This window comes from Vipera ursinii (assembly GCF_947247035.1).
Source record: "Vipera ursinii genome assembly, chromosome: 1".
Classification (NCBI taxonomy): domain Eukaryota; kingdom Metazoa; phylum Chordata; class Lepidosauria; order Squamata; family Viperidae; genus Vipera; species Vipera ursinii.
In genome coordinates, this window is record NC_139512.1 from 130639802 (window position 1) to 130666477 (window position 26676).

The 26676-nt window shown below is 42.4% G+C and overlaps 1 protein-coding gene across 1 annotated transcript in view; it reads right to left on the reverse strand.

The window, feature by feature from the left end:
* ITGB5 (integrin subunit beta 5) overlaps window positions 1-26676 on the reverse strand; it is an 84028-nt gene that overhangs the window by 16403 nt on the left and 40949 nt on the right. Inside the window, exons 10-11 of the mRNA XM_083348461.1 lie at window positions 8458-8680; window positions 5880-5983 (exon numbers count right to left, since the gene is read on the reverse strand). Of these exons, the coding sequence (XP_083204587.1) occupies window positions 5880-5983; window positions 8458-8680 (327 nt within the window). The remainder of the gene's footprint in view (window positions 1-5879; window positions 5984-8457; window positions 8681-26676) is intronic.

The window sequence follows — 26676 nt, forward strand, 5'->3', positions numbered from 1 at the left end:
AACTTGGTTATTTACCTGAAGAGGTTTCATTACCCAACTAGGTAACATCAACAATTGGGTAATGAAACGTTTGCAAGAAAGCAACCAAGTTCAGGGAGCACCAAGGACCCCACATCAAAGGTATCTCCCCATAACTGCACCAAGACCTAAGAAACAATTTCGTGGGTCATTGTAACGATCAGATACACTTTCTAATTTTCCTTTACCAGTTAAATTATAGGCTTCCTGATTATCAATCTCTTTTGCTTTTCAACTTAATGACTGTAAAACAAGTGTCAGAGATCCTTCCGTTCAAGCTAAGACACAAAGCTTTAGTAATTAGATGGGCGGGGGGAGATTATAACCATGACATCAGACATAAAACAATCATATGCTCTCCTAATTTTTGCCCGCTGTCTTTTGACCTCACTTGTCAACATCCCAAAGTCCCATTCTGAGGAGTGGCAACACAGTGCTGACAAAGATGTGATCAAAATTACAATCCATCCACTTGCATCCCCAAAAAAGTGCTGAATAATTTGAGATTCCAAATGGGTAAAGGGATAATTACTGAGGGCAAAGGTGGAAACTGCAGACGTAGGAGGAGAAATGAAACAGGAATTAAGTAAAGAGGGTGGCAGCTATCTCAACCATTTTTTTACTGAATATATAAGGTCAGGCTGCTGTCATGAAAATGCAGATTTAGAATATCATTACGTTATCTGATTTTAGAGGACTGCCCTTTGTAGGCTTCTTCCCCTCTCAATGTATCTTTTGTTTTAAAGATGTGCAAAGTTTTTTGAATAAGATTGTTTTACGTATGAAGAGCCCCCGTTTAGATGCAAAGTAGATTACTTTGAGTGCTAAATAGACTGGAAGAGTTTTGTGTGCAAAACACTTCTAAAATGCCTAAACTAGCCTCTTTCACATTCAGAGCAGGATGTTTCACACTTGAAATGATTTAATTCAAAATATTTGAATTATTTGAATATTTGAATAAAATTTGCATACCACATTTAAATATTAAAATATTTTGCCTTTACAGGCTGGGTTTAATATGTCCCCTTTCCAATGGACTTTAGTAGGATGAAGTGAGTGTCAATGTAATATGTGGTCAACTTATGACCACAACTGGGATAGAATTTCTACTGCTAAGAAAGGCGATTCTTAAATGAGTCATGCCAGATTTTACATCCTTTTTTTTGCCATGGTGGATAAGCAAATCGCTGCAGTTATTAAAGTCGTTAAGTGAATCCAGCTTCCCCCATTGACTTTGTTTGCTAGAAGCTGGCTGGGAAGAACAAATGGCAATCACATGAACTCAGGACAACCATTGTAAATACATGTTGATTCCCAAGTAAACCAAACTGAGATCACGTGACAGTGGGGATGCTGCAACAGTTGTAAGTGCAGGGACCAGTCACCTTTTCCCAATGCCATTGTAACTTTTGAACAGTTGCTAAATGAGTGGTTGTTAAGTTGAGCACTACCTGAACTGAATTAAAATTTGCCTTCCAGGGGGACGCCGTCAAGGTTGTCTTGTGTGGAAAAAGTTGTAATTTTTACACTATCAGGAGATCAATAAAGGGGAGTATTTGTAACTCAGGGTTGAAATGAGGGGTCCTTGGTGCTCTCTGAGCTTGATTGTGTTCTTGCTTACCCAACTAGGAAACATCATCAATGCTGATGAAACATCTGCAAGAAAACAACCAAGCTCAGAGAGCACCAAGGACCCCTCATTATCAGGAGAGGAAATATATACCATGTGGTTTCCAATACAGTACCAAACAAATTAACCCCTTTGAATCCACTGCAACTTTTTTACCCACAAAAGCAGGTTCATTATAGGTAACCAAGTGTGCACATTTTGCCCACAGATATAATGAGCTACTGTATTCTTTACTAAATATATTGATTATATAAAAATAAGATTCTTTTTCATGGGCAGATATAAAGAGCAGCGGCTCTTTAGTCTTACTACCAAGGATCTTTGAAGATCAGTATGCGGACAATGTACACACAGCATTCAACTACTACGTACTTATAACTGATTATCTGCAGAAAGAGACTGGTAGATAAGTCTCACTTGCTTCATTCGCTCTGTGTGTTTTTCAATCCCTTAATACTTACAGAGTACTTACACAACAAAATAATGTGGCCTGGGTAGTTCAAATTCTATAAATTCTTGCAGGCAATTTAAGATCATTTCCCCTCCTATTTATTACCTGGAGACAAGATTAGCTTTATAAAACATGAAAAATTAGATGGTATTTGATAAATTCAGCGAGGATTCTGTCACAGGGCAGAGGCACTTTCTTAGCCTAGTTTCTGTTAATTCATATAATCTCTGGGCACTGTTACATTTCCTTTAGTTTATGCAGAACTTTTGTTGCCCATAAAATTAAAATTTTAAATATTTTGGGTGCATTATTCTACATATGCTTATTTGAAATAGCAATAGCTATAGCTATATAGCTATATCTCTCCATAGTGACTTATAGCACTCTCTGGGCAGTTTACAGAGTCAACATATTTATTTATTTAATTAATTGGATTTATATACCACCCTTTCCCGCAGGACCCAAAATATTGTCCCCAACAATATTTTACTGACCTCAGAAGGATGGAAGTCAACATTAAGCTGCTCAGGATTGAACTGCTGGCAGTCAGCAGAATTAGCTTGCAATACTGCATTCTAACCACTGCGCCACCACAGCTCAAATGAAACAACAATGAACTGGGCAGAGTTTCAGCCAAACACCCCCAACACTGTGCATCTTTTGTTTTGTTGTGGAATGTTAACACAAGTAATACTGCAAATTAAACTGCAGGTCCTTAGCTGTAATTATCCTCTTTTTCTTTTCTTGCTTCCTCATATAGTTCATCCAAATGCAACTGTCCACCAAAAGCTGATGCTTTCATCTCTAAGGATCATACCAGAGGTGAAAAAATATACATTTATTATCCTGCCAGGACATTCTGTAGATTTGGCCTTTGAACCATTTGTAATTTTCTCCGTGTACTGGAAGGCCTTTCTGTGCAAGCCTGTACAATATTTAGCTTTATCTTTGCAGAGCTTAAACACGTGAATTTCGAAACCAGCCTTAATCTAAAGGCTGTAATTTAGGGTTATTTACATTCAGCTATCTGAAATTAAGTTTAAAACTTGTTCACGTTTGTATTTACAGAAAAAGGAAGGTTTCAGCTAAATATTCTAGGTAAAATTATTAAAATATGTTGCCACAAAATCTCTACTGCCTTTCTAGATGCCACTAATGAAGAACTACGTTTTCTTCAAAAGACTGAAAGCAGAATTGATATTAAAAACCTATGCAAATAGCCAAAGAAATGTCAAACTCACCCTTGCCCTCAAGAGTGATAGAAAGATATCTACCATAGATTAAAGAAAGAAAAGAATGTTGCAATACATTTACATTAGCAAATACTGTTCCTTGTGTTATTGGAAGAGGGAAGAGGGAATCAAAATAACAGAAGTCATAGACAGATAAAGAGCAACAGGAGAATGGTCTCCACTTCGGCATTAACAGCAAGTAAGAAAAAAGATGAGGTAAAAAGAAAAGATTTTTTTAAAAAATGAAAACTGAGTTGAAATATGAATACTCCCAAATTTAAATTATTTAAACTCAATATTGGAGTGGACTAAAAAGATTGTTCAGCCTCACCTCTGTTTGACTATCATCCATGCACTCCACAAATATCACCTATATCAGGGGTCTTCAAACTTGGCCCTTTTATGACTTGTGGACTTCAACTCCCAGAATTCCTCAGCCAGGCATGCCCCAGGCGTACCTGGCTGAGGAATTTTGGGAGTTGAAGTCCACAAGTCATAAAAGGGCCAAGTTTGAAGACCCCTGACCTATATAATCCAGAAAGGTGCTAGATTGAGACGGTGGAATATAAATGAACACTAAGGGCATTCAGTGCAGAACTTTCTGCTTTGACGGTCTACAGAAGGGGTGTCAAACTGCCGGCCCACAGGCCAGATGTGTCATGCTGAAACTGCGCCCACCCCATTGTCGGCAATGGAAAAAAAGTCGCGATACGTCGCGACATTTCAGGTGACGTTGCGAGTTTGACACCCCTGGTCTATGGCAAACAAAGATTTCTCGACATTCTGTAGTCCAATATTCAGTTAGGTAGAAACATAAGACAACTGCCTCTTCCAGGCTCTCCCATCTGTCCTATGTGTTCTGGCAAGAGGGTACCATCATCCAAGGAGTGTTAGTTGGCCAAACGCCATAAGAGTCCTTTCTGCCACGGGTACCTGCCTTCTGGAACATCATCAAGTACAGATTGGGAAAGACTGTCTTAAAAACTGTAAGTGTGAGAAGGACCTTGGAGTCCTAGGATGATCACTTAACCATGAACCAGCAGTGTGCAGCAGCAGTCAAAAAAGTTAATACAATCCTGGGTTGTATAAACAGAGGCATAGAATCAAGATCATGTGGAGTATTAGCACTGCTTTATAAAACCCTAGTAAGACCACACCTGGAATACTGCAGCCGATTTTGGTCACCATACCACAAAAAAGATGTTGAGAGTTTGGGGGGAAAAATTCAGAGAAGAGCAGCTAAGATGATCAAAGGCCTGGAGACTAAAATGTATGAAGAACAGCTGCAGGACTTGGGTTTGGCTAGTCCAGGGGTCGGCAACCTCGGCTCTTTTATGACTCGTGGACTTCAACTCCCAGAATTCCTGAGCCAGCTCAGGAATTCTGGGAGTTGAAGTCCACGAGTCATAAAAGAGCCGAGGTTGCCGACCCCTGGGCTAGTCTAAAGAAAAGAAGAAATAGAGGAGACCTGATATCAGTATTCCAGTATTTGAGGAGCTGCCACAAAGAAGAGGGGGTCACATTATTCACCAAAGCACCAGAGACCAAGACAAGAAGCAATGGTTGGAAACTGATCAAAGAGAGAAGCAACCTGCAATTAAGGAGAAACTTCCTGACAGTGAGGACAATTAACCAGTGGAACAGCTTTGCCTTCAGAAATCGTGAGCGCTCCATTACTGGAGATTTTTAAAAAGAAGTTAGACAGTCACTTGTCTGAGATGGTGTAGGTTCTCCTACTTGAGCAGACTGGACTAGAAGACCGCCAAGGTCCCTTCTAGCTCTATTCTATTCTATCCCTCCAGAGAGTAGGCTGGCCTTCTGCAGGGTCCTGAAGACCTGGCTCTATGCTCATGTCTACAGTCCAGACGTGCAATGGGGCACATTTCCTGGCTTAAGGGATTTTTCATGATTTTCCAGCTGATTTGTGTGCCTTATTCCTTGTTTATTTTGTATCAAATAGGTGGCTATATAAATAGATTTAATAAATGATAAATATATTGCTTACTTCTGTTATTATCATGCAAAGCACTCTTAAATATTTCAGAAGGTTTCCTTCGGTTACTCAACGCGTGAACAGCACAAAAAAATCCCACCCAAATGAGCCAAGAACTTATGGCATCAAATGCAAATTATGGCAGCTTTACCCAAGCGTTCTCTCTGTCAGCAATGCACCTATGATTCACACACTTTATATGTGCAATGTTTCCATGGTTTTTATTAAATACTGGGTTCTTCGCTTCAATGACGAGGCAAGGCGAGTGAGTTCAGCAAAGATCATTGTTTATTGCTTGCAGGATCTGAACTGAGAAACAGGGCTGCGAATGCAGCAATTTATACCCTGGCCTCTAGGCGGCAGCCAATAGGTTTAAAGCAACCTATTGCTGCCCTAGAGGCAGCCAATGGCGACGCTGGAGACGGGTTGTCTGAGGAGCTGGGAGCCGTTAGCCAACTTCCCTGCTTAAGCAACCTTCCAGCAATTAACCCACGTGATGTTCCCTTAACAAGCCAAAACCCAATACATTACAGTTTTCACTTTGGTGGTACTTACTAAGAAAATCTACTCGTGTTATAATTTCATCCCGGCAGTGTTTTTGGCAGGTTTGGTTATCAGCCAGCCTTCCTGAGTTGAACAGGATACAGTCTATGCAGTCCCTGGGAAGCAAGAATCATTGATAAATGTATCTTCAAATCACATTTAAAACATGATGTTGAGGCTTCTTTAGAAAATAAAAACTCTTTTGGTATAGACTACATATTAGTGCATCCGCAGATTAATTTACCCTTGTGGCTATTATAACCCAAATAGGTTGTTATTACAATTGTATCAATGTTACCTATTCAGGTGAATTATTCCCTTGAGTTCAACCTCTAATACAGGGGTCTCCAACTTGGCAATTTTAGGACTTGTGAACTTCAACTCCCAGAATGCCTCTGCCAGCCATGCTGGCTGGGGAATTCTGAGAGGTGAAGTCTACATTAAAGTTGGCAAGTTTAGAGAGCCCTAATCTAATACGTGATGGCAATAAAAGGAGAAATAAGTCTTGATATTCTAGCTGTAGCACCAGGACTCCTAATGATTCCCTTCTTTAAAGCTGCAATGGCCCCTGACATAATACAAATTATTGCTGTAGAACAGAGGTGGGGAACTATGGTCCTTTTATGGTACTTGTGGACCAACTCCCAGAATCCCTGAGCCAGCCATGCTGGCTCAGGAATTCTGGGAGTTGAAGTCCACAAGTCATAAAGGGCTATAGTTCCCCACCGCTGCTCGTGAATCTATTCAAATTTGGATTCAGCTTTGTAACAGGATTGTGCATCCACAGAAGACCCACCAGATCGTAACATTTGTATTCTTTTGAACATCTGACATCAGATAAAACAGGCCAGCTGCCGATGGGTGGGTCAAGGACTTTCTTAACACATAATATAATGTGTACCACAATATTATCTCAAACAAAGCTGTTTTGATGTTTTTATTCCTATTTAATCTACATAAATTATCTATCGTTTGACTGTTAAATCTTTCCAGGAAGTGATTTCAGCTTTGTTAGCCTCACTATAAGAATATTCATAAAAAAGGATAAAGGCACTTCAAAGAGAAATCATTCAAGAGAGGACTCGCTTTAGGGAACAATTCCCTGGAATAGTCCCAGACGGGTCTATTGAGGCTAAATAAAATTGGAACTAAGGATAAAAATGCAGGGTGGGGGGTTGCATTAAGCAAAACAGAACATAGTATACTAGTGACTTATCCTATTTTTATACATCACTTGGTTTTCTCAGCTGTCTAAGGGCTAAAGAAACTGGGATTTCTGACAAGCTACAACGTATGAACACTATGCTGTTTCCAACCTGGGTAAAGGGTCACAAATTGTACAGACCCAAAGCAAGATTAGTCACTCATATTCCATTACGTGGATCTTGGACTACTGGAAGAGAATGAGAGAAGATAAGCAAATCACTAACATGTGAGCTCCGGGAAAGATCTACTCCATGTTCTATTGTTAAAGACTTTCTTTCATACAAAAAGCCAAGCCCCAACTTTCATGCTACGAAACACTTTAGAACGATCTCCTTTACAGTAACCTCTGTCAAGCTTTTTTTTTTATATTTGCAGAAGCACGGGCAGTCCTCGACTTACGACCACCACTGAGCCCAAAATTTCCGCTCCTAAGTGTTCTGTACCAGCCTGCTACCGGCCCTGCAGAAAAGGCAGGGACAACCCCTTTTACAAGAAGGCAAGAGGCTGGAATTACGCCTGCCAAATTTATAGCTACAAAAACAAACAAGACACGAACCAAGAAACAGGAGCTTTAAGAAACAGGAACTATCCAAGCGGTTGCCTTCAGCAAACCAGCCCTCCCACACATTCCCCTTATATAGAGTTCAGGGCGTGGTTTCTCTCTGCCTCCTTCTGAGGAGCCCCATTGCCTTCCTCTGTTTACTCCTAATTGCCTCCTGCGTCGGGCGTCCTTGAACAGGGCCAGCTGTGGGTCATCTTCATCCACGCTGTCAGGCTCACACAGCTGGGTCTCCGTGGTGACCAAGTGGGAGGGGCCTGGCTGAGGGCTCTCATCAGCAAGATCTTCAACCCCCTCAGCAAGGTCTTCAACACCCCCCTCCTCCTCTGAGTCGTCCGACCCAACTGCCGAACCCACAGGCTGACCCTGAATCACAACACTAAGCAAAACATTTGTTAAGCAAGTCTCAGCCTGTTTTACGACCGTTCTTGCTACAGCTGTTGAGTGAATCGCCGCAGTTGTTAGGTTGGCAATGTGGTTGTTAAGCGAACCTGACTTGCCCGTTCACTTTTCTTGTCAGAAGGTGGCAAAAGGTGATCGCGTGACCCCGGGACACTGTAACTGTCATAAATGTGAGCCATTTGCCAAGCTTCTAAATTTTAATCACGTGACCATGGGGATGCTGCAATGGTCGTAAGTGTGAGAAACGGTCATAAGTCACTTTTTCAGTGCCTTTGCAACTCCAAACGGTAACTGAAGGAATACTTGTTGAGGACTACCTGTATTGAGGATTGGAAGGGCAGTAATGCAGCTGAGAAACCACAAAGGAGACCATGTTGTAACACTGATCTTTGAGTGGTTTTGAATCTAGATTTTGGCACATACCTTTTAGTACTGCAAACACCTGGGCAGGTGGGACACTTCTCACAAGTCTCCCCAAAAGCTCCAGGTTCAGTGCACTGGCATTTCCCACAGATGCAGTTGCCTCGGCCACTGCACATTTGGCCATCGTTAGAAAGACACCGGCTTGTGTCCGTTGAGCAGTTGCAGTTGTCCCCAAAGTAGCCATGATGGCACTTACATTCCCCGCAGTGACATTCTCCGTGACCTAAAACAAGTTACACAAAGAAAAACAATCATTTGCATTGTCAGTGGAAGGGGCCATAGTTTCAGATGCTCTCTTAAAATCTGATTCAGAAACAGAAAGAGACATATTCAATAATTAACATAGTCTTGTATTTATATTCATTAAAGTTCATTTAATCATTATGGAATTATTCAGTGGTTTGGGGCACACCTTACTACTGCATCTATACTTTCTTCTAAGATCATTAGTAGCCTATCTTATGAAATAAAAAAGACATAAAATACTTTATAAATTCACGTTGTTGTAGTAGTAGTAGCTTTGAAAGCTGGTTTGGTGTAATAGTTAAGGCATCTGGCCAAAAACCAGGAGATTGTGAGTTCTACTCACACCTTAGTTGACTTTGGACCAGTCTCTCTCTCCCTCTCTCTCTCTCTCTCCCCTCCCTCACTCTACTATCTATCTATCTATCTATCTATCTATCTATCTATCTATCTATCTATCTATCTATCATCTATCTATCTATCTATCTATCTATCTATCTATCTATCTATCTATCTATCTATCTATCTATCTGACTAGGAGACCAGACTGACTCAAAGATACAAACAAAAAGGAAAAAAGAAAAGAAAAAAATAGTGGTTGGCAGCAGAAGATATTAAGAAGATTAAAAACAAAGATGACTAAGCACAAAACGAAGCATGAAAACAAACTGAAGGCAAATAGAGGAAAAAAAAATACATGACTGATATCTCCATTTCATGTGAGGTAGACCTGTTTCTCCACTACTGCTTCATGTTGCAGATGGACAATTATTTTATTAAACCTTTCCCTTGGAAACAAGGAAATAATACATCCCTAGAAAGATCCAGGTAGAGTCTTTTTTAAACATAAGTAGTTTCTCCAGTGCTTTAAAACGTTGATGGCAGTTTTTAGGTTTCCAAACCAAGAAATTACTTAAATAATCAGGATATGGGTGTAGGATGTAGAAAGAAAGTCTACAATGCAATGGTCCTCTGCTTCAAATAATACAATTCTACGTAAATCTACCCAGAACTCCCACTGAATTCAATGGGGATATACTCCAAAATTATGGGCCTAGAACAGTGGTGTAAAAGAACTTATCCAACATAAACATTTAGAAGACAGTGGGCCAACTGATCATGTTTCCAGCCCTGAGGAAAAGGCTTTTACAGTTATTTTATCTACCAAATGTGTGTAAAACACCTTTTCATTCAGGATTAGTGCGTAGACAGAGATGTTCCATTTAAGCTGGGAGAGTATAAATTACTCAAGGCTGCCCAGTGAATTTTTAGGCTGAGCTGTTTTTAACCAAAGCCTTACTGGTTCAAATCCAAATCCAGTTTCCTATGTGTCATTAGAGAAATCTCTTTGGCATCCTAGGCTAGGGTTGATATTAGACCTGTTTTTTTCAGATATCCCAAAGAAAAGCATGTTTTGGTGAAAAAGGGAGAAACTTTCTCAAATGGTTAACATCTTACATGTAATGCTCATATGGAAAGCTTAAGCGCTACTTTTACAAGAACAAGGAATTATAAAGGAGCTGAGTGCAATATCAAAACAGAACATAAGTTTCTTAGTTGTTCTGGTCTTAACAGAAAAAAAAATAACCACATTTTTTCCCCAGTTCTGGATTATTTTCTGATGCAGCCAGAGTCTGTTTACAGTCAAATCAGAGCAGTACCACTGTCTGGTTTGTTGCCTTCTGTCTTGTACTAACAAATACTTACTTCATGCTAAATATTTTCATCTGTAGTATCTTTTTGTTGGTTGGAAAGAAATTTTGCTTTCTGCCAAAAAGAACAGAAACAAAACTTGCAGGATTGCCACTAACAATATTTTGCAATAATTTATCCCCTAGAGGTTTGTAATACAAGCCATTCACTGAAAGCTGTAGCTTGATATTTAGGGCACTTGGAAGTAAGAGAGTCTTTAAAATGATGCAGCCAAATAGTTCTTGTCAAACTACTCGATGAGACGGAACACGTTTGCAGAGTAAAGGTCAACAATGCCCTTCCCTTATATTTGCAGAAAAAGTTGCAATCAACTCTAAAAGATAAGTCAGTAAGGTTCCATCTAAGGAACCAAAGAAAATATAAAGGATTTAATTCAATTAATTTCTTTCTAACCTTTCACTACGACACGGAATTTGTTATAAAATACTTACATTGTACTTTATTCTCAAAACATTTTTTATCAGGAGTTTTAGGCCAAAATGACTCACCATCACGATTTATTGGTTAAACCCAAGACTAGCATTCTGTTTCTTCCGTACAAACCTACTGTAGCTACCACCTGCCTTCCTAAGGTTGTACACCAAGCTTGGTCTTTTTGATGGTGGTGGGGTATTACCTTAGATTCAGTTTTGATTACTGAAGACTACCTGGACAAGTTCCTGCAGTTTTCCTGGCAAGATTTCCGAAGTAATTTGCCCTTGCCTGCTTCATAAGGCTGAGAGAGAGTGACTGGCGCAAAGCTGACTTTGTGCCTAAAGTAGGACTAGGACAGGGGTAGGCAACCTTGGCTCTTTTATGACTCGTGGACTTCAACTCCCAGAATTCCTGAGCCAGCCATGCTGGCTCAGGAATTCTGGGAGTTGAAGTCCACGAGTCATAAAAGAGCCAAGGTTGCCTACCCCTGGACTAGGACTTACTGTTTCCTACTTTCTAGCCTGCGGCCTTCACCACTAAGCCAAACCAACTCTCTGGCTTTCTTTAATGCAGTCTAATTTCAAAATCTATCATGGGGAGATTTCCCATTCATTAAATTTATTTATTTATATCATCACCACCCCACCATCTCATAGAAGTGACTGGTGGCTTACAAGAATTTCAGCTCAGAAAAAAACAACAGGTGGGTATAGCAAGAACCCGGAAGCGTGCTAGAAGACAACGTGCTGATACTTCCTTCCCAGGACCAACTACTAGCCTCTCACTTGCTTTAGCCCTATGTACAATGGGCACATTCAGCAAGTCAGCCATTTAGACTGCATAGTGCATCCCCTGAATTGCCACAGGAATGCCCATGAGGCACAAAGGAATTCTTATGTAGAAAGATGAAGCTGGAGAATGATGATTTGAGGCATGCTGGCCTCCTGTTTGTCCCACGTTTGGGGTCTAGCAAGGTAATCTAAATACTTAACAAACATTTAACACATATCTCCCTTGCTTCTCAGCTAACAAAGCGAGAAAGAGCCAGTGGCCTAAAGGTTAGAACAATTGCCTAAGGTGCAATCGGCCCAGGTTCAAATCTCAGAAGGGTATGGCTGACTGATGAGAACAAATAAGTTTGAAATGCATATCAGTCTCCCTTTCTTTGTTAGCAATCCAAAAATATTTACACACACACACACACACACACACACACACACACACACATCCATATCCAACTGAATGAACACTGCAAACTTTAAGAAGTGAAAATCAAAGAGGCTCCTATTGTGGAAAGGTTGCAGGCTAAAATAAGTAATAGAGAAGATTGAGTATTCGGCTAAAAATTGGATTTCCATTTCATACTTTCTGATCTGCATTGCTTCTCCTTTTTTGCTGCCTTAACCTAATTTTAGACTGCAAGATATTTCTGTCAGGAACACAGTAAACTAACAAGTAAATGATATCACCATCCAAGCACATTATAAATAAATAATGATGCAGACTGGAATGCTAATGGCTATTTATGATACAGGAGCAACTTTAAAATCTTGAAAGGTGCAAGTCCGTATCTATCTATTAAACTCTCCACTGGGGAAAAAAAATTGACCAATTCAGATTGGATTGGTCAGTACTACCAGTATGATGACTCTATGAAATTAACTCAAAGGTACCACTGGTTACAGATGCTAGAGAATAACTGTTAGTTTTCGCGCCTGCCTTCTTTATTGTTTTTTTTTTAATTGAAAAGTTTTTCAATACATTTTATCTTTAACAACCCCTCCCCCCACCCCTACCCAACCCTTACCAACCCTCCCCCCTCCCCTTCCCCCCCTCCCTGTCCCCGACTTCCCAGAGCTAAATACAAGGTATAAAAGTAAAAACAATCATAAACAACCCAATGCTAACAACAATAAACTATTAAGTCTATAGCACTCTAGCTCATATAAAATGACTACAAGCAATACAAATATCATATCAATACCTATTCAAATGCTAAATGAAACTTTTTAGTCCCATATTTATTCTGGATGTAATCAATCCATTTTTTCCATTCCGTAATATAACGTTGTTGCGAATGGTCCTTTAAATACGCCGATATCTTTGCCATATCCGCCAGGTTTGAAACTTTTAAAGTCCATTCTTCTATAGTCGGCAGTTCCTCCTCTGCCTTCTTTATTGTTATAGCAGACACTATAGGCGTACAGTAGGAAATAGATGGCCAGTTTAGACAGTCTGTGTGGGACTCATGTGTTATGTCATGTTAATGCTCAATCAACTAGTTATACGCTGCTCTTCTTTTCCAGACCAATTACCTGGAAAAGGAACAGAAACCACGGGGACTTGCTGAGACTGGCCAAATAGTTAATCTGGGTATAAAAATGAGATTTGTAATCCAACGTATCTGGGAAAGCCCACAAAAGTAAAGGCTGCCTTAAAGGAAGAAGTTTTTGTATTCCCCTAGCCTAGATCAACTTTATTCACAAAAAGAGAAATGAATCAGAAGGGCATAATTATTTGATAATCTCGATTGATTTTCCTTAATTCTCCTCTACTCTTCAGATATGTTTGAGACTACGGTTCTCAAATTTCCCCAAGGAATAAGAGCACAAATCCAACATATCTGGAACATAGGGATGTACAGAAACCCAACGTGATAATTAATAATTAATGAACTAACCAATGCAAATTAAATTATATTTAACAAGCTTAAGGTTTACTCAATAATGACAAAGTCTGCTTAAAAAGGATGGGGAAGGGTCAACATTCTGTACCATGGTGATTTCCACTGTGAGATTCTTTTTATTTTATTTGCAAGCACAAAATGTTTTCACGTAAGTTCAGGCTAGAATTGCTAATGCTTCACATGAAATAATTATAATCACTTTATGCATGCCACAAGATCTGTGTTCATGAGACTCTAATTTAGGGTAAAGCGCTTACTATCTTCTGATATGTTACTAATATGAACAACTTTCAGAATTGAAGAAAGGCAGAAATCCTCAAATCTAGGTAATATTGCTTGATATTCTCATGAATCAATAGGCCTGTATACAATGTTTTCAAGCACTCAAAATTAAAAGTATTTTAGCACTATTCAGTTGGAACAGCACATAAAGCATATTATAGAAGGTATGTTTTCAAAACTAGGATCAGTTAGCATGCATTTTAGTTCTGTAATAGAGCAACGCTTGTTTCAAAAATTTTGATTTGTCACAACAGCAGCTCAATTAAAGCAACCCCAAACCCATTTTTTTTCATTTCTCTGCAAATATGAAAAAGATGCATTGCTTTTTAAGAGCTAAATTAACTTTAATTAGCAGATCTGGATCATATATAAGACTGACTTCTTTTTGCCATAGAAAGTTGGAAAAGACCAGGCTGAACACCACAGAAGTTTCACCCTCACACCAAATACAAACAACTCTCTTCAATCATTTAAGTGTGTGTAGCCCTATTACTAACTAATAGCCCTGAAGCAGTTTCCAAAATGGCTATTTTGGTTTTGGATCAGATTTACTAAATGATGTTTGGTGGATATTTCATTCACTTTCCAACATCATTACAAAAATACTTCTTCTATTCCAACAAAACATTGGTTATTTCCAGTTGTTCAACTACAAAGAGACAATCTCATCATTTGCTTAAAAGCAACCATTTATTTTATTACGTGGTTGTTGGTTTTTTTTAAAAAAAAATCAGGTTGTTAAATGTTATACACCCACGCAGTATTTCCAGAAGCCCTTTGATAGATGAGCTTTATGTTTTACTGACGACTGGCAAGTATCAAAGAAATCCCAACAAGCAATTTCTAATTGCTCTGATCTAAAAAGGGAGAAATGGGGAATTATTTATATTACAGAATGCAGAATAACAGACTCGGAAGGGATCTTGGAGGTCTTCTAGTCCAAACCCCTGCTCAAGCAGGAAACTCTATACTACATATTCTGAACAAATGGCTGTCCAATCTCTTCTTAAACATTTCCAGTGATGGAGCACCTCTACAACTTCTGGAGGCAAGCCGGTTCTCTCTGTCAGGAAATTTCTCCTTATAAAGGAGACTATCTGCAGCTAAGGGTTGACACGAGGGGGTCCTTAGTGCTCTCTGAGCTTGCTTGTTTTCTTGCAGACGTTTCATTATCCAAACTAGGTAACATCATCAGTGCTAGTAAGGAGTGCAAACTGCACTGATGATGTTACCTAGTTTGGATAATGAAACGTCTGCAAGAAATCAAGCAAGCTCAGAGAGCACCAAGGACCCACCAATTTCTCCTTAGGTTCTAGGTTGGATCTTTCTTTGGTAAGTTTCCATCCATTACTTCTTCAAATTGCTTTGAAGAGTAAGTTGTCCCCCATCTTATGACAGCCTCTCAAATATTGGAAGATGACTAGCATATCGCCCCCTATTCACAGAGGCTAATATATCGTGTCTGATGATATATACCGTATATACTTGAATATAAGCCGACTCGAATATAAGCCGAGACCCCTAATTTTACCCCCCAAAAATGGAAAAAGTTGGTGACTCGAGTATAAGCCGAGGCTGGGAAATGCAGCAGCTCACCTTATGCTCCTCTCCAGAGATCTTCCCTCAGCAGCGGCCGGCAAAGTAGCTCGCACGCGAAACAAGCCCGGCAGAGGAGCCGGAGCGGCGAGCAGAGGCGCCCGGCCCAGATCCTGCAAGGCCTGGCCGAGACGCGCCCCCAGCAGCGGAGCTGCTCCGGCTCCTCTGCCGGGCTTGTTTTGCATGTGAGCTACTTTGCCTGATGCTGAGAAGACCCGCTTGGGCACTCGGGTTGTTGTCAGTCTCCGCAGGCCCTTCTCGTTTCCAGGAACGTCAAGCGCGCTTGGCTCTCCACCCCCACGGCAGGGCAGGGCAGGGCAGAGACTTGCTCGCCCTTCTGACGGCCCTGAAGAGAAACGAAGGGCTTGCAAACTCCCCGCGAGAAGCTGGGCGAAGCGCGCGGCTGGGCGAGTGTGTGCCTGCGCGCGTATTTACGAAAGAAACGCTCCGAGAGTTCTTCTTTCTCCGCCCCCTTGGGGGGAACTCTAGCGACTGCTGTAGCCGCGCTTCTCTTCTCGGCTCCGAAAATAGGGATTTCTACTCTCTCTCTCTCTCTCTCTCCCCTCCCCACCCCGCATTCTCCTGCCTCTTCGATTGCGACAATAAAAGGGCGAAGGGTGCGCTGGTTTCTTCCTCCTTCCTCCCCCCCTCCCCTCCCCTCCCCGATTGTCAGGTGAGGCAGCTGGAGGTCTGGCCAGGAGATTTTAGCCGTTTTGAAACGCCGCGTCTTGAAACGCCCGATCAGCTGATTTTCGGGTGGAAGAGCCGCGGCTTGAATCTGTTTGCATCTGCCTGAATTAGACCGAAACGGCCTGAATTTGACCAGAGTTGCTTTGTAATGGCTGGAGGAACTGCAGAGGAGGTCTTGCCGGGAGATTGTGGCCGTTTTGAAACGCCGCGTCTTGAAACGCCCGATCAGCTGATTTTCGGGGCGGAAAGAGCCACGGCTTGAATCTGCTTGTATTTGTTTGAACTTAACCAGAAACGGCTCGTAATGGCTGGAGGAACTGCGGAGGGAGTGAATGCTCCAGCCTGGAATATTTGGAAAGGCTGGGGGAACCGGATGAACTGCAGCTTAAGCGACTGTTGCCGGAGGAGCCATGGCTTGAAACGCCCCAGTTTTGGGGCAGCGTTTGCTTGTTCCCTCCCTCCCTCCCCTTTCCCTCCTCTCTAAATCCTTCCTTCCTTCCTTCCTTCCTTCCTTCCTTCCTTCCTCCCTCCCTCCCTCCCCTTTCCCTCCTCTCTAAAATCCTTCCTTCCTTCCTTCCTTCCTTCCTTCCTTCCTTCCTTCCTTCCTTCCTTCCTTCCTTCCTTCCTTCCTTCCCTTCCTTCCCAGCCCTAATCCGGAAAGTGGAAGGAAAGAAGAGTAAAGGCTTGGCGGAGGAGGAGGGGAAGTTTAAAAAGGGGGCGGCGTTCCTTTAAAAAAGCCGCCCGCCACGCCGCGCTCCCTCGCAGCACTCCGCGGCGGCTGGCTTCTTGGCTCCCCCGGTCTCCCCCCGGCTTCCCGGCTGTGATTGGCGTGCGAGCCTCCCGAGCTCCGGCGGCTGTGACATCAGCAGAAGCGGAGCAAGCAAAAGCGAAGGGGGAAGGAAGTTCACCAGCAGCACCTCGAGCCCGCTCCGAGCGCTGGCGGACGCGGAGCCGAAAGAGAAGCAGCATCTCTGCGCGCTCGGGCTGCTGGGGTGAAGTTGCAGCCGCCCGCACCAACCAGCCAAGGAGAAGCAAAGAGAAGGAAGTCGCCGCCGCTGCCCAGGCTGGGTTTCCTCGAAGGCTGCTGTTTGCACCCGGGAAGGAAAGTGCAGGAAAAAGGGCAAGTGGCGAGCTAGCCCGGGCATCATTCAACGTTTCTTCGCCGCTGCCATCCCCGAGAAGGCGAAGGGCTCCTATTTACAGCCACCCATCTTTCGGCTCCGCGTCCGCCAGCGCTCGGAGCGGGCTCGAGGTGCTGCTGGTGAACTTCCTTCCCCCTTCGCTTTTGCTTGCTCCGCTTCTGCTGATGTCACAGCCGCCGGAGCTCGGGAGGCTCGCTCGCCAATCACAGCCGGGGAAGCCTGGGGGAGACGGGAGCCAAGAAGCAGCCGCCGCGAAGTGCTGCGAGGAAGCGCGGCGTGGCGGGCGGCTTTTTAAAGGGAACACCGCCCCCTTTTAAACTTCCCCTCCTCCTCCGCCCAGCCTTTACTCTTCTTTCCTTCCACTTTCCGGATTAGGGCTGGGGAAGGAAGGAAGGAAGGAAGGAAGGAAGGAAGGACGGAAGGAGGAAGGAAGGAAGGAAGGAAGGAAGGAAGGAGAGGATGGAAAGGGGAGGGAGGGAGGGAGGGAGGAAGGAAGGAAGGAAGGAAGGAAGGAAAGGAAGGAAGGAAGGAAGGATTTAGAGAGGAGGGAAAGGGGAGGGAGGGAGGGAACAAGCAAACGCTGCCCCAAAACTGGGGCGTTTCAAGCCATGGCTCCTCCGGCAACAGTCGCTTAAGCTGCAGTTCATCCGGTTCCCCCAGCCTTTCCAAATATTCCAGGCTGGAGCATTCACTCCCTCCGCAGTTCCTCCAGCCATTACGAGCCGTTTCTGGTTAAGTTCAAACAAATACAAGCAGATTCAAGCCGTGGCTCTTTCCGCCCCGAAAATCAGCTGATCGGGCGTTTCAAGACGCGGCGTTTCAAAACGGCCACAATCTCCCAGCAAGACCTCCTCTGCAGTTCCTCCAGCCATTACAAAGCAACTCTGGTCAAATTCAGGCCGTTTCGGTCTAATTCAGGCAGATGCAAACAGATTCAAGCCGCGGCTCTTCCACCCGAAAATCAGCTGATCGGGCGTTTCAAGACGCGGCGTTTCAAAACGGCTAAAATCTCCTGGCCAGACCTCCAGCTGCCTCACCTGACAATCGGGGAGGGGAGGGGAGGGGGGGAGGAAGGAGGAAGAAACCAGCGCACCCTTCGCCCTTTTATTGTCGCAATCGAAGAGGCAGGAGAATGCGGGGTGGGGAGGGGAGAGAGAGAGAGAGAGAGAGTAGAAATCCCTATTTTCGGAGCCGAGAAGAGAAGCGCGGCTACAGCAGTCGCTAGAGTTCCCCCCAAGGGGGCGGAGAAAGAAGAACTCTCGGAGCGTTTCTTTCGTAAATACGCGCGCAGGCACACACTCGCCCAGCCGCGCGCTTCGCCCAGCTTCTCGCGGGGAGTTTGCAAGCCCTTCGTTTCTCTTCAGGGCCGTCAGAAGGGCGAGCAAGTCTCTGCCCTGCCCTGCCCTGCCGTGGGGGTGGAGAGCCAAGCGCGCTTGACGTTCCTGGAAACGAGAAGGGCCTGCGGAGACTGACAACAACCCGAGTGCCCAAGCGGGTCTTCTCAGCATCAGGCAAAGTAGCTCACATGCAAAACAAGCCCGGCAGAGGAGCCGGAGCAGCTCCGCTGCTGGGGGCGTGTCTCGGCCGGGCCTTGCAGGATCTGGGCCGGGCGCCTCTGCTCGCCGCTCCGGCTCCTCTGCCGGGCTTGTTTCGCATGTGATTCCGGGCCAGGTGCTGCTGAGGGTGAGCAGAGGCACCCGGGCGACCCCAGCAGCGTCAGGCAAAGTAGCTCGGCCGCGCGCAAGTCCTCGGTAAGTTCTTTTTTTTTGTTGACTGGAGTATAAGCCGAAGTGGATTTTTTCAGCCCAAAAAGTGGGCTGAAAAATTCGGCTTATACTCAAGTATATACGGTACATGTCCTTTTAATAGAATTTCCAATCAGTTATTTTGGGGAAATTTGGTCTTTTTTTTTTTAGCCCACATCTCTACTTTTTCTTCCTAAATGCAAATGAAACGTGCAATTGGGCCTTTTATTCTGCAGGGTTTTAATCATGCAAGTATTGTTGGAATGATACCAATAATCTTAACAGTAAATTAAGTTGCTTCGGAAATCTGCCAAGGTTCATTAATTCTTTCCATGGGCAACTATTACCATGTAACAAGCTCTTAAGAGTTAAATGATTATTTTTACCACTTTTTGGCCAGAAAACTATTTTTTTCTTCCATCTTACTCAAGCAGAAATGGACACATACCCCTAACAGGGATCAACGGTACACAAATGGCTCACACAAGAGCAAAGTTGTTATGTGGATGATTTACACACACTGCTGTAAACTGCAACCGTTAGTATAAACCTGGTTGGAAATTATCAAAGCAAAAAATATGATATTGTGACTTTAAATATAAAATTCGCTGCTGAATTATTGCCTGACGAGAAAGAGGATACCACTATGACAACTGGACAGCCACATGTCTGAAATGGTATGGGGTCTCCTGCTTGAGCAGGGGGTTAGACTAGAAGATCTCCAAGGTCTTTCCAGCTTTGATAGTCTATGACAGGGGTAGGCAACCTCGGCTCTTTTATGAGTCATGGACTTCAACTCCCAGAATTCCTGAGTCAGCATAGCTGACTCAGGAATTCTGGGAGTTAAAGTCCATGAGTCATAAAAGAGCCGAGGTTGCCTACCCCTGGGTCTATGAAGTCTTTTACTGTCAGCCTTTTATTCTTATTATTCAAGACACATTAAAGACAGACATATAGACATCCCGATTTATATTTGCAATGAATTGTTTAGGAGGGAATTAAATTATTAGATGGTGTTTGCTGAACCTGTCATACTATATTCAATAGGCAAGGACTGTAACCTATCAGGCAAGCTCCCAAGAACCTAAGCAAGGCTTAGCAAGAATCTAAGCTCACCTGTTAATTAATTCTTTTTTTTGAAGAGCTAGAAAGCCTTAATGAAGAACTAGCGACCATTGTGTTTCAAGAGTAAAGCAGTATTCATATTCTTTTGTAACTTTTTTTCCTCGTTCTGGCACTATATAACGGAGGAGCAGCTAATGGGGAGCTGAGCATAAGATGGTTGGATGGATCATCTTTCTAACAAAGTTGCTGCAAGCACAATTACAAAAAATTACAATGTGGGGGGAAAAGTGGAGGGCACAGAAGCAGCCAAGATCGCGGCACAAAAAGCTTAGGGAAAATCGGGGAGGTGGGGGGAAGTTTAGAAATCTTAGGGAAAAAAGTCTTGCATTTATCAAAATTATACCCTGCCCCTGCTAAACTAAATCAGACGTCCAAACTTCTCAGCATTGATGCCGGCAGTCTGCTACTGTGAATGCCAGCAAAGAGCAAGCAGAAACTGGAAATATATTATCCTGTCTTGTTGTTCTTCAAGACCCTGGCAGGATATTGTCTTGGCCTCTTATGCCCCTTTTATGCACTCAAGCTTATTAAAATGCACAAAGCACCGCAAAAAGGCCAATTCCCTTCATCTCCTCCAACTCTGGCTACGTCCCAACAATGTCAAAAGTACAATTCAAATTAAGAGATTTGGCACAGAGCTAAAATGGCAACCTTCACGGTGCGTTTTTTTTTTTGCAATTTGTTTAGATGGGCACATACTATTCATATCTTAATTTAAATTTTTATTAAACTATCGGACAAAACTTGGGCAAGTAAATATTTTTTTTCTTACATTTTGCACAGAGTAACAACTACAAAAGTAACCCATTCTGTTTATATACATTAATTACAGATTTAATATTCTCATCTCGCTCTATAGACTAGTTTACTACTGATTGGCATAAAGATGCTAATTACCCATTCGACTCTATAAAATATATCAATGACTGTAGAACACCAACAGTAGATAAATGTTATAAAGCGAACCCTAATACCTACGTACAATCACTCTTTTGTTAAAAAAATTGCGATATGGATAGATAACAAATCATTTGTGATATGATCATTGAATAGATATATTTTCAATATACTCTTCAAACACTAAGATGGTAATAAGGGAAGGTTGCTTTCATTACTGCTACTTTCAAAAGTAAAATTAATACCTATGGCCAGGTGTAGGAAATAAGAATGAGCACACAAAGCAGCTTCTGAGGAAAAGTTAAAATTTTGGCTCAAAATACTACATGAATGAAGGCAAATATACATGTACAGGGATAATGATGCAAGGTCGAATTTGGGTCAGTCCGAAAGCTCAGAAGAGTAAATCTCTGGTTCTGGTGACTGATCAAAATTTGATCTTGCAGAATGCTACACTGTGTTTCCCCGAAAATAAGACCTGGTCTCTTTTTTTTGCCTCCAAAAGAGGCACCAGGTCTTATTTTGAGCGGGGGGGGGTGTCTTTTCCACTCAGCTTGTGACAGTAGCATCGACAGCCCCGCCCAGGCAGCCCATGTCTTCTGTGGCTGAAGGAGCAGCTTCATTCTAGAGCTGAGAATGGAGCTTGGCCTGCATTTCTCTCTCCATCAGAGGCCTTTCCGGAAGGCCTGTGCAGCCGAGAACCAAGCTTTGAGATTGAATCCATAGCTTGGTTCTTGGCTGCAGAGGCCTTTCGGAAAGGCCTCTGACTGCGAAATGCGGGCCCGAGCAACTTTCTCAGCTGCAGAATGAAGCTGCTCCTTCGGCCGCTGAAGAAGTGGGCCAGCGAGACAAGTGTCAATCCATGGGAGGCTTGGCTGCAATGGTAAGCTCTGACACCCCCCCACCCCCGCCCTGGCTTGATTTTTAGGAGTGTGCCTCACCCCAAAACTAGGGCTTATTTTGGGGGTGGGACTTATATTAGGCCCACCCCAAAAATCAAGTTGGGGCTTATTTTCAGGGTAGGGCTTACTTTCAGGGAAACACAGTAGTTCAACTGATAGCAAGATGCCCAGACATTCCTAACCACAAATTCAAGTGGGGTTGAAGATCTAAATAACCTTCATCCAGATTAATGTTTGCCCAACCTAGTGCTTTAAATGCTTTGTGTAATCAGATATGGGAAATTCAAACAGAAAAATAATTTTAAAAACAAAATCTAAACTTTCTTAAACTTTGAAGGTGAGTAAAAAGGCTTGGACGATCTTGATTGCTGAGGTTTCTGTTCCTCAGATGAAACACAGATATCAACATGTCCACATTTGAAAGTAGTATAACTTCCAGTCATCATATAAGGTAATGCAATAGATTTTAAATCAGAACAGCATTCTTTGCCAGACATTAATGCGGATAAATAAAAATTAATAACTGACATACGTATAAGAGATACATTGATATACTACAATCAGACAGAAGTACATACATTTCTGCACTAGCAGTTTCTAGTATCACCCAATCATTGCAGAGGAGATACATTACTACTGAACCATGAAAATAGTTGGATTGCCATGAAAATAGTTAGATGGTGACACTACAGATTACTAGCACAGCAATAATGCCAGAAAATTAAAGAAATAACATTACACCATTTCTTCATTATTCCTGTTGTGAATCTGCTTGGGTTTGGAGAATCTGATTCCAGTTTATAGATTTTAGGGTCCATTCAAGAGTGGTGCACAATTTGGGGGTCTTTTTGGACTTTCAGCTCCTGCTTGTAGAGGTCACATCACAGTTCAACTATTTCAATGCACTCTACAGATGGCTGCCTTGAAAACCACCTGGAAGATTCAGATGATCTATAACAACAACTTATTAAACTTGTACGCAATGGAGTGACCCGTAATGGGCAAGCCTCGATATGCCCATGTGACATCACTGCTTCATGAATGGCCCCTGGTTGCAATTACACTTGTTCCTGGATTGTGAGGCTCTATTCACTGTTACTCCCATCCTAGTCACCTCTTATATGGATTGCTGTAATATGAAAATACAGGGCTGCCCTTGAAGAATGTCCAGAAACTGCAACTGGTACAAAATGAGGCAGCACAGGCAGTAATGTGTGCCCATAAGAAGAACACATTACACCTTTGCTTTGTGAGCTGCACTGGTTACCAGTTTGCTTCCAGGTCCAAGGTGTTGGTTTTGAAACCCTGTGAAACCCTTTGTGGCCTTGGGTCAAGTTATTGGATGGGCTGCCTCCTCCTCTCCTCCTCCCATCAGGTCCAGCAGGGGACACCTGTTGTGGGTTCCATCTGATGGGACATACAAGGGAAACCGTTTCTGCTGTGGCACCTGCCCTCTGGAATAGCAAGTTTTCTGAGGTGAGGCTAGCTGCAATCCTCATGGGCTTGCAGAAAGCCCTCTAAAATGTGTGTGTGTGTGTGGGGGGGGTTCAACAAGACTGGGGATCCTCTAGCAATAGACAGCCCATGTGTGGGTTGTATTGTGTGTAATATTCTCCCATTTGAAGTTTTATTTTTACCTTTATTTACTGTTTTAATTGGTTTTGTCTTATGTTTTTGGTGGCACAGATTTTATTGTACAGCACCCAGGGTCATTTTGTATAAGACGGGTGGTCATATAAATGTAACAAATAAATAGTCCAAGTGTATAGGTTATCACCTATATATGACACAGAGCCAGATTATTCAAGAGGTAGCATGTCATTAAGGCATACACAAAATGAGCAGAGGGCAGACCCGAAGAAAATGGAGAGACAACATCAAAGACACACTACAATAGCATCAAATAACAATGGCTGCCAGAAGAGCACAATCCAGAACTTTGTATCTCCCTTGGTACCCGGAATGGTAAAAGAGGAAATAAAGAAGAAGATGCATATCATCCATGATTTCTATTTGTTTGGGAAGAGCTGGCAGAGATGGCATGCTCTGTGTTCCTTCAATTCATCTCTCAGGACTCACAAAACAGGGCCCTTCTGGGGTTTTCTTCCTCTCCTCTTACAAATTCAGATATTTTTATAGTCTTGATGAATGTTAAGAAATCATAAAAAAATATTTGCAAAGAAAGGAGTAACTTATTCTAAATGTAGGGTTTGGGGCATCCTGGCAAAGATTCAGCACGAAGGCTTTCTGGGGTAGGGTTAATCAGTTTTTCCCTGCAAGGACAAATAATCAATGTTCTCAAATATTGGGTCAAATGTTAAAAGAACTCTGACTTTTTGATTTCTCTATTTGGCCTTAATTGCAATACTTCACAATACTATTACTTATTATATTCATGTTTAAACATCAGGTTATCTGGAGGCAAGCATGACGTACCTCTTTTCACTTCACCACATCAGTTGGATTCAACAAGGCATGCTTCTATCTCAATCCAGCATATAAACCCATCTTTTTTATTCTGCTTCATGTTATATTAAAGAATCATTGATTTCAAATATTGTTGTACCTGCTTTAATAACCCACTTAAACTGTTATAAAGGAGCACAAAAGTATTGATGCATTTGCCCTCTTCTTTCACTGCATCTGGGGTGAATTCACATGTTCCAGAATAAGCATATTGGAGAACAATTTAAAAAATATCATTAACTGGAAAAAGAAACCCACATTTTTCTCAATTTCCTCCCTCTCATTTACACTTACTGTATACACTCTTCCAGTTCACTATTTTTTTTTAATCTCTAGCATAAATGGTACAATGGAAAAATACAGAAACAGAAACAAAGGGCATCTTGGTTACAGGTTTGACCCACAAGAAATAGTGAAAAGTTTATTCACTCATTTCTTTGTTCAATTACAGCTTGCTCACAGAATTATCCATATTTTGCACACCTTATGCTATGAGCGTGGCTGTTCCTCGTCAGATCTGGAACACACGAGCATGCCAATACTGCATCAGGATTGCACAAATCCTCATACTGAGAAAGCCAGAGAACGGATGATCATTTATCAAGAGCTTTTGTTGTTGTTATTGTTGTAAAGAAAACAAGCCTGCTGGATTCTCTAGAACAGACTGCAGTCCCCTCAAAGGTTCGGAGCATGGTATGAACAGATAAAAATGGCTGATCCTGGGGTGATTTTAAGTACTAAGATCTACCCTTTTGTCCGCTAATGCAAAACAGGGATCAAAGAGAAGTTGGAATAAAGAAGATGGTCATCAGCCTTTGCCAACTCCAGGGCTTTAAAGTTGTTCTTTTCCTACCTCTCACGGGCACATTTGTGGATCTGTAATCAGATAAGCCAACTCCTTAGAGAAACACAGAGACTTATTAAGCAGTGGGCCCAGCAGTGGGCACAGCTAAGACACTCTGAAGACCCCGGGAGAATCATTTATTTCAATCATAGTATAACTGCACGTGATCCTAAGTTATGAAGAGTTTATCCCTGTCACTTTATCTGCAAAATTAAGTGAAAGTATGCTATGATGTCTAGCAGAAAACTACACTTTTTCATGCTTACTCCTCAACCACCACCAATATTCCAGTTGCTTTTTCCCCCTGTTCCAGGAGAAATCAGCAAAGAGGTTAATGCTGGGAGAGACCAGGTAGCTTTCCAGAGATTGTTGAGCTCACCCATAAGCCTGGCTGGTCTAGCCAATGCTGAGGGACAATAGCCAACAAACATCTGGCGGCCATATGTTGCTCACTTTTCTTTGGAAGGTTGTACAACCTCAGCATAGAGTTCCAAATTACCATGTGTGCCCAGAACAAGAAGGAGAAATCAGCCAACCAAGCACAGAGAATCACCTTAGGTTATCTTCCTGCTTAATCTGAATGCTCATCGTATATCCCATGCTTCTTGATTTCATAAATTTGCATGTGAGAAGGGGTTAAGAGTGATGCCGATATTTTTGTAAGTAGTCAGCATTTCTGTGGAAGGCAAAAGTAATAGGCGGTAGGAATGAAGTGATAAATCTTGGTGAATATTTGTTGCCTTTTCCACGCTATATAACTCAATAATTAACTCAATTGCCTGGCAAGCTGCATGCTGTATGTTAGCTAACTGGATTTAAAAATCCAAAGTAGATGAGTAAGTTGGAAGCATCATGTAATGAGCTGAGAAAATAAACCTTGGATGACAGGAAGAAGAGCCACAGCTGAGACTACAGTCTAATAAACAAAAACTGAGTCCAAAGGAGGGAGGGATGGGGGGTCACAGAAAGTGTTTCAGAAGGGACCCTTCCTAGTTCCCAGAAGTAAAGACAGGAGAGGGGGATTGCGAGATTCTGTTACTGCAACATTACAATAAAAATTGTATTAGTACTCATGGTTTTGTATCCTGTCTGAATTACTTTGAAAAGCTGACAGAACATGAACTAAAGCAGAAGGTGCCTTCCTACCTCTCTACTCCTCCATTGTAATTGCCATCTCCTTCTGGAGCCTCATCAATGAAACAGCTGCAGGATCAATTGTGTCATGATTTTCCTGGGAAGGATTTTTTTTCCCTCTTGGGATTGGCTGCCAAAGATTTTTATGTTCAAGAGATACAATATTTCTTGTCGGACTCGAAGAATCAGGACCATGCTTAACCTCCAGTTAAGCTGATTTATTGCTCATGCCTACACACAAGAATCTAGTGAATGGATGGTCAACACTAAATTGGTGCTAGATAAAAGTTAACAGAATTCAAGAGGGGCTAGATGTGGACTGCTTGTGGGAATGCAAGGA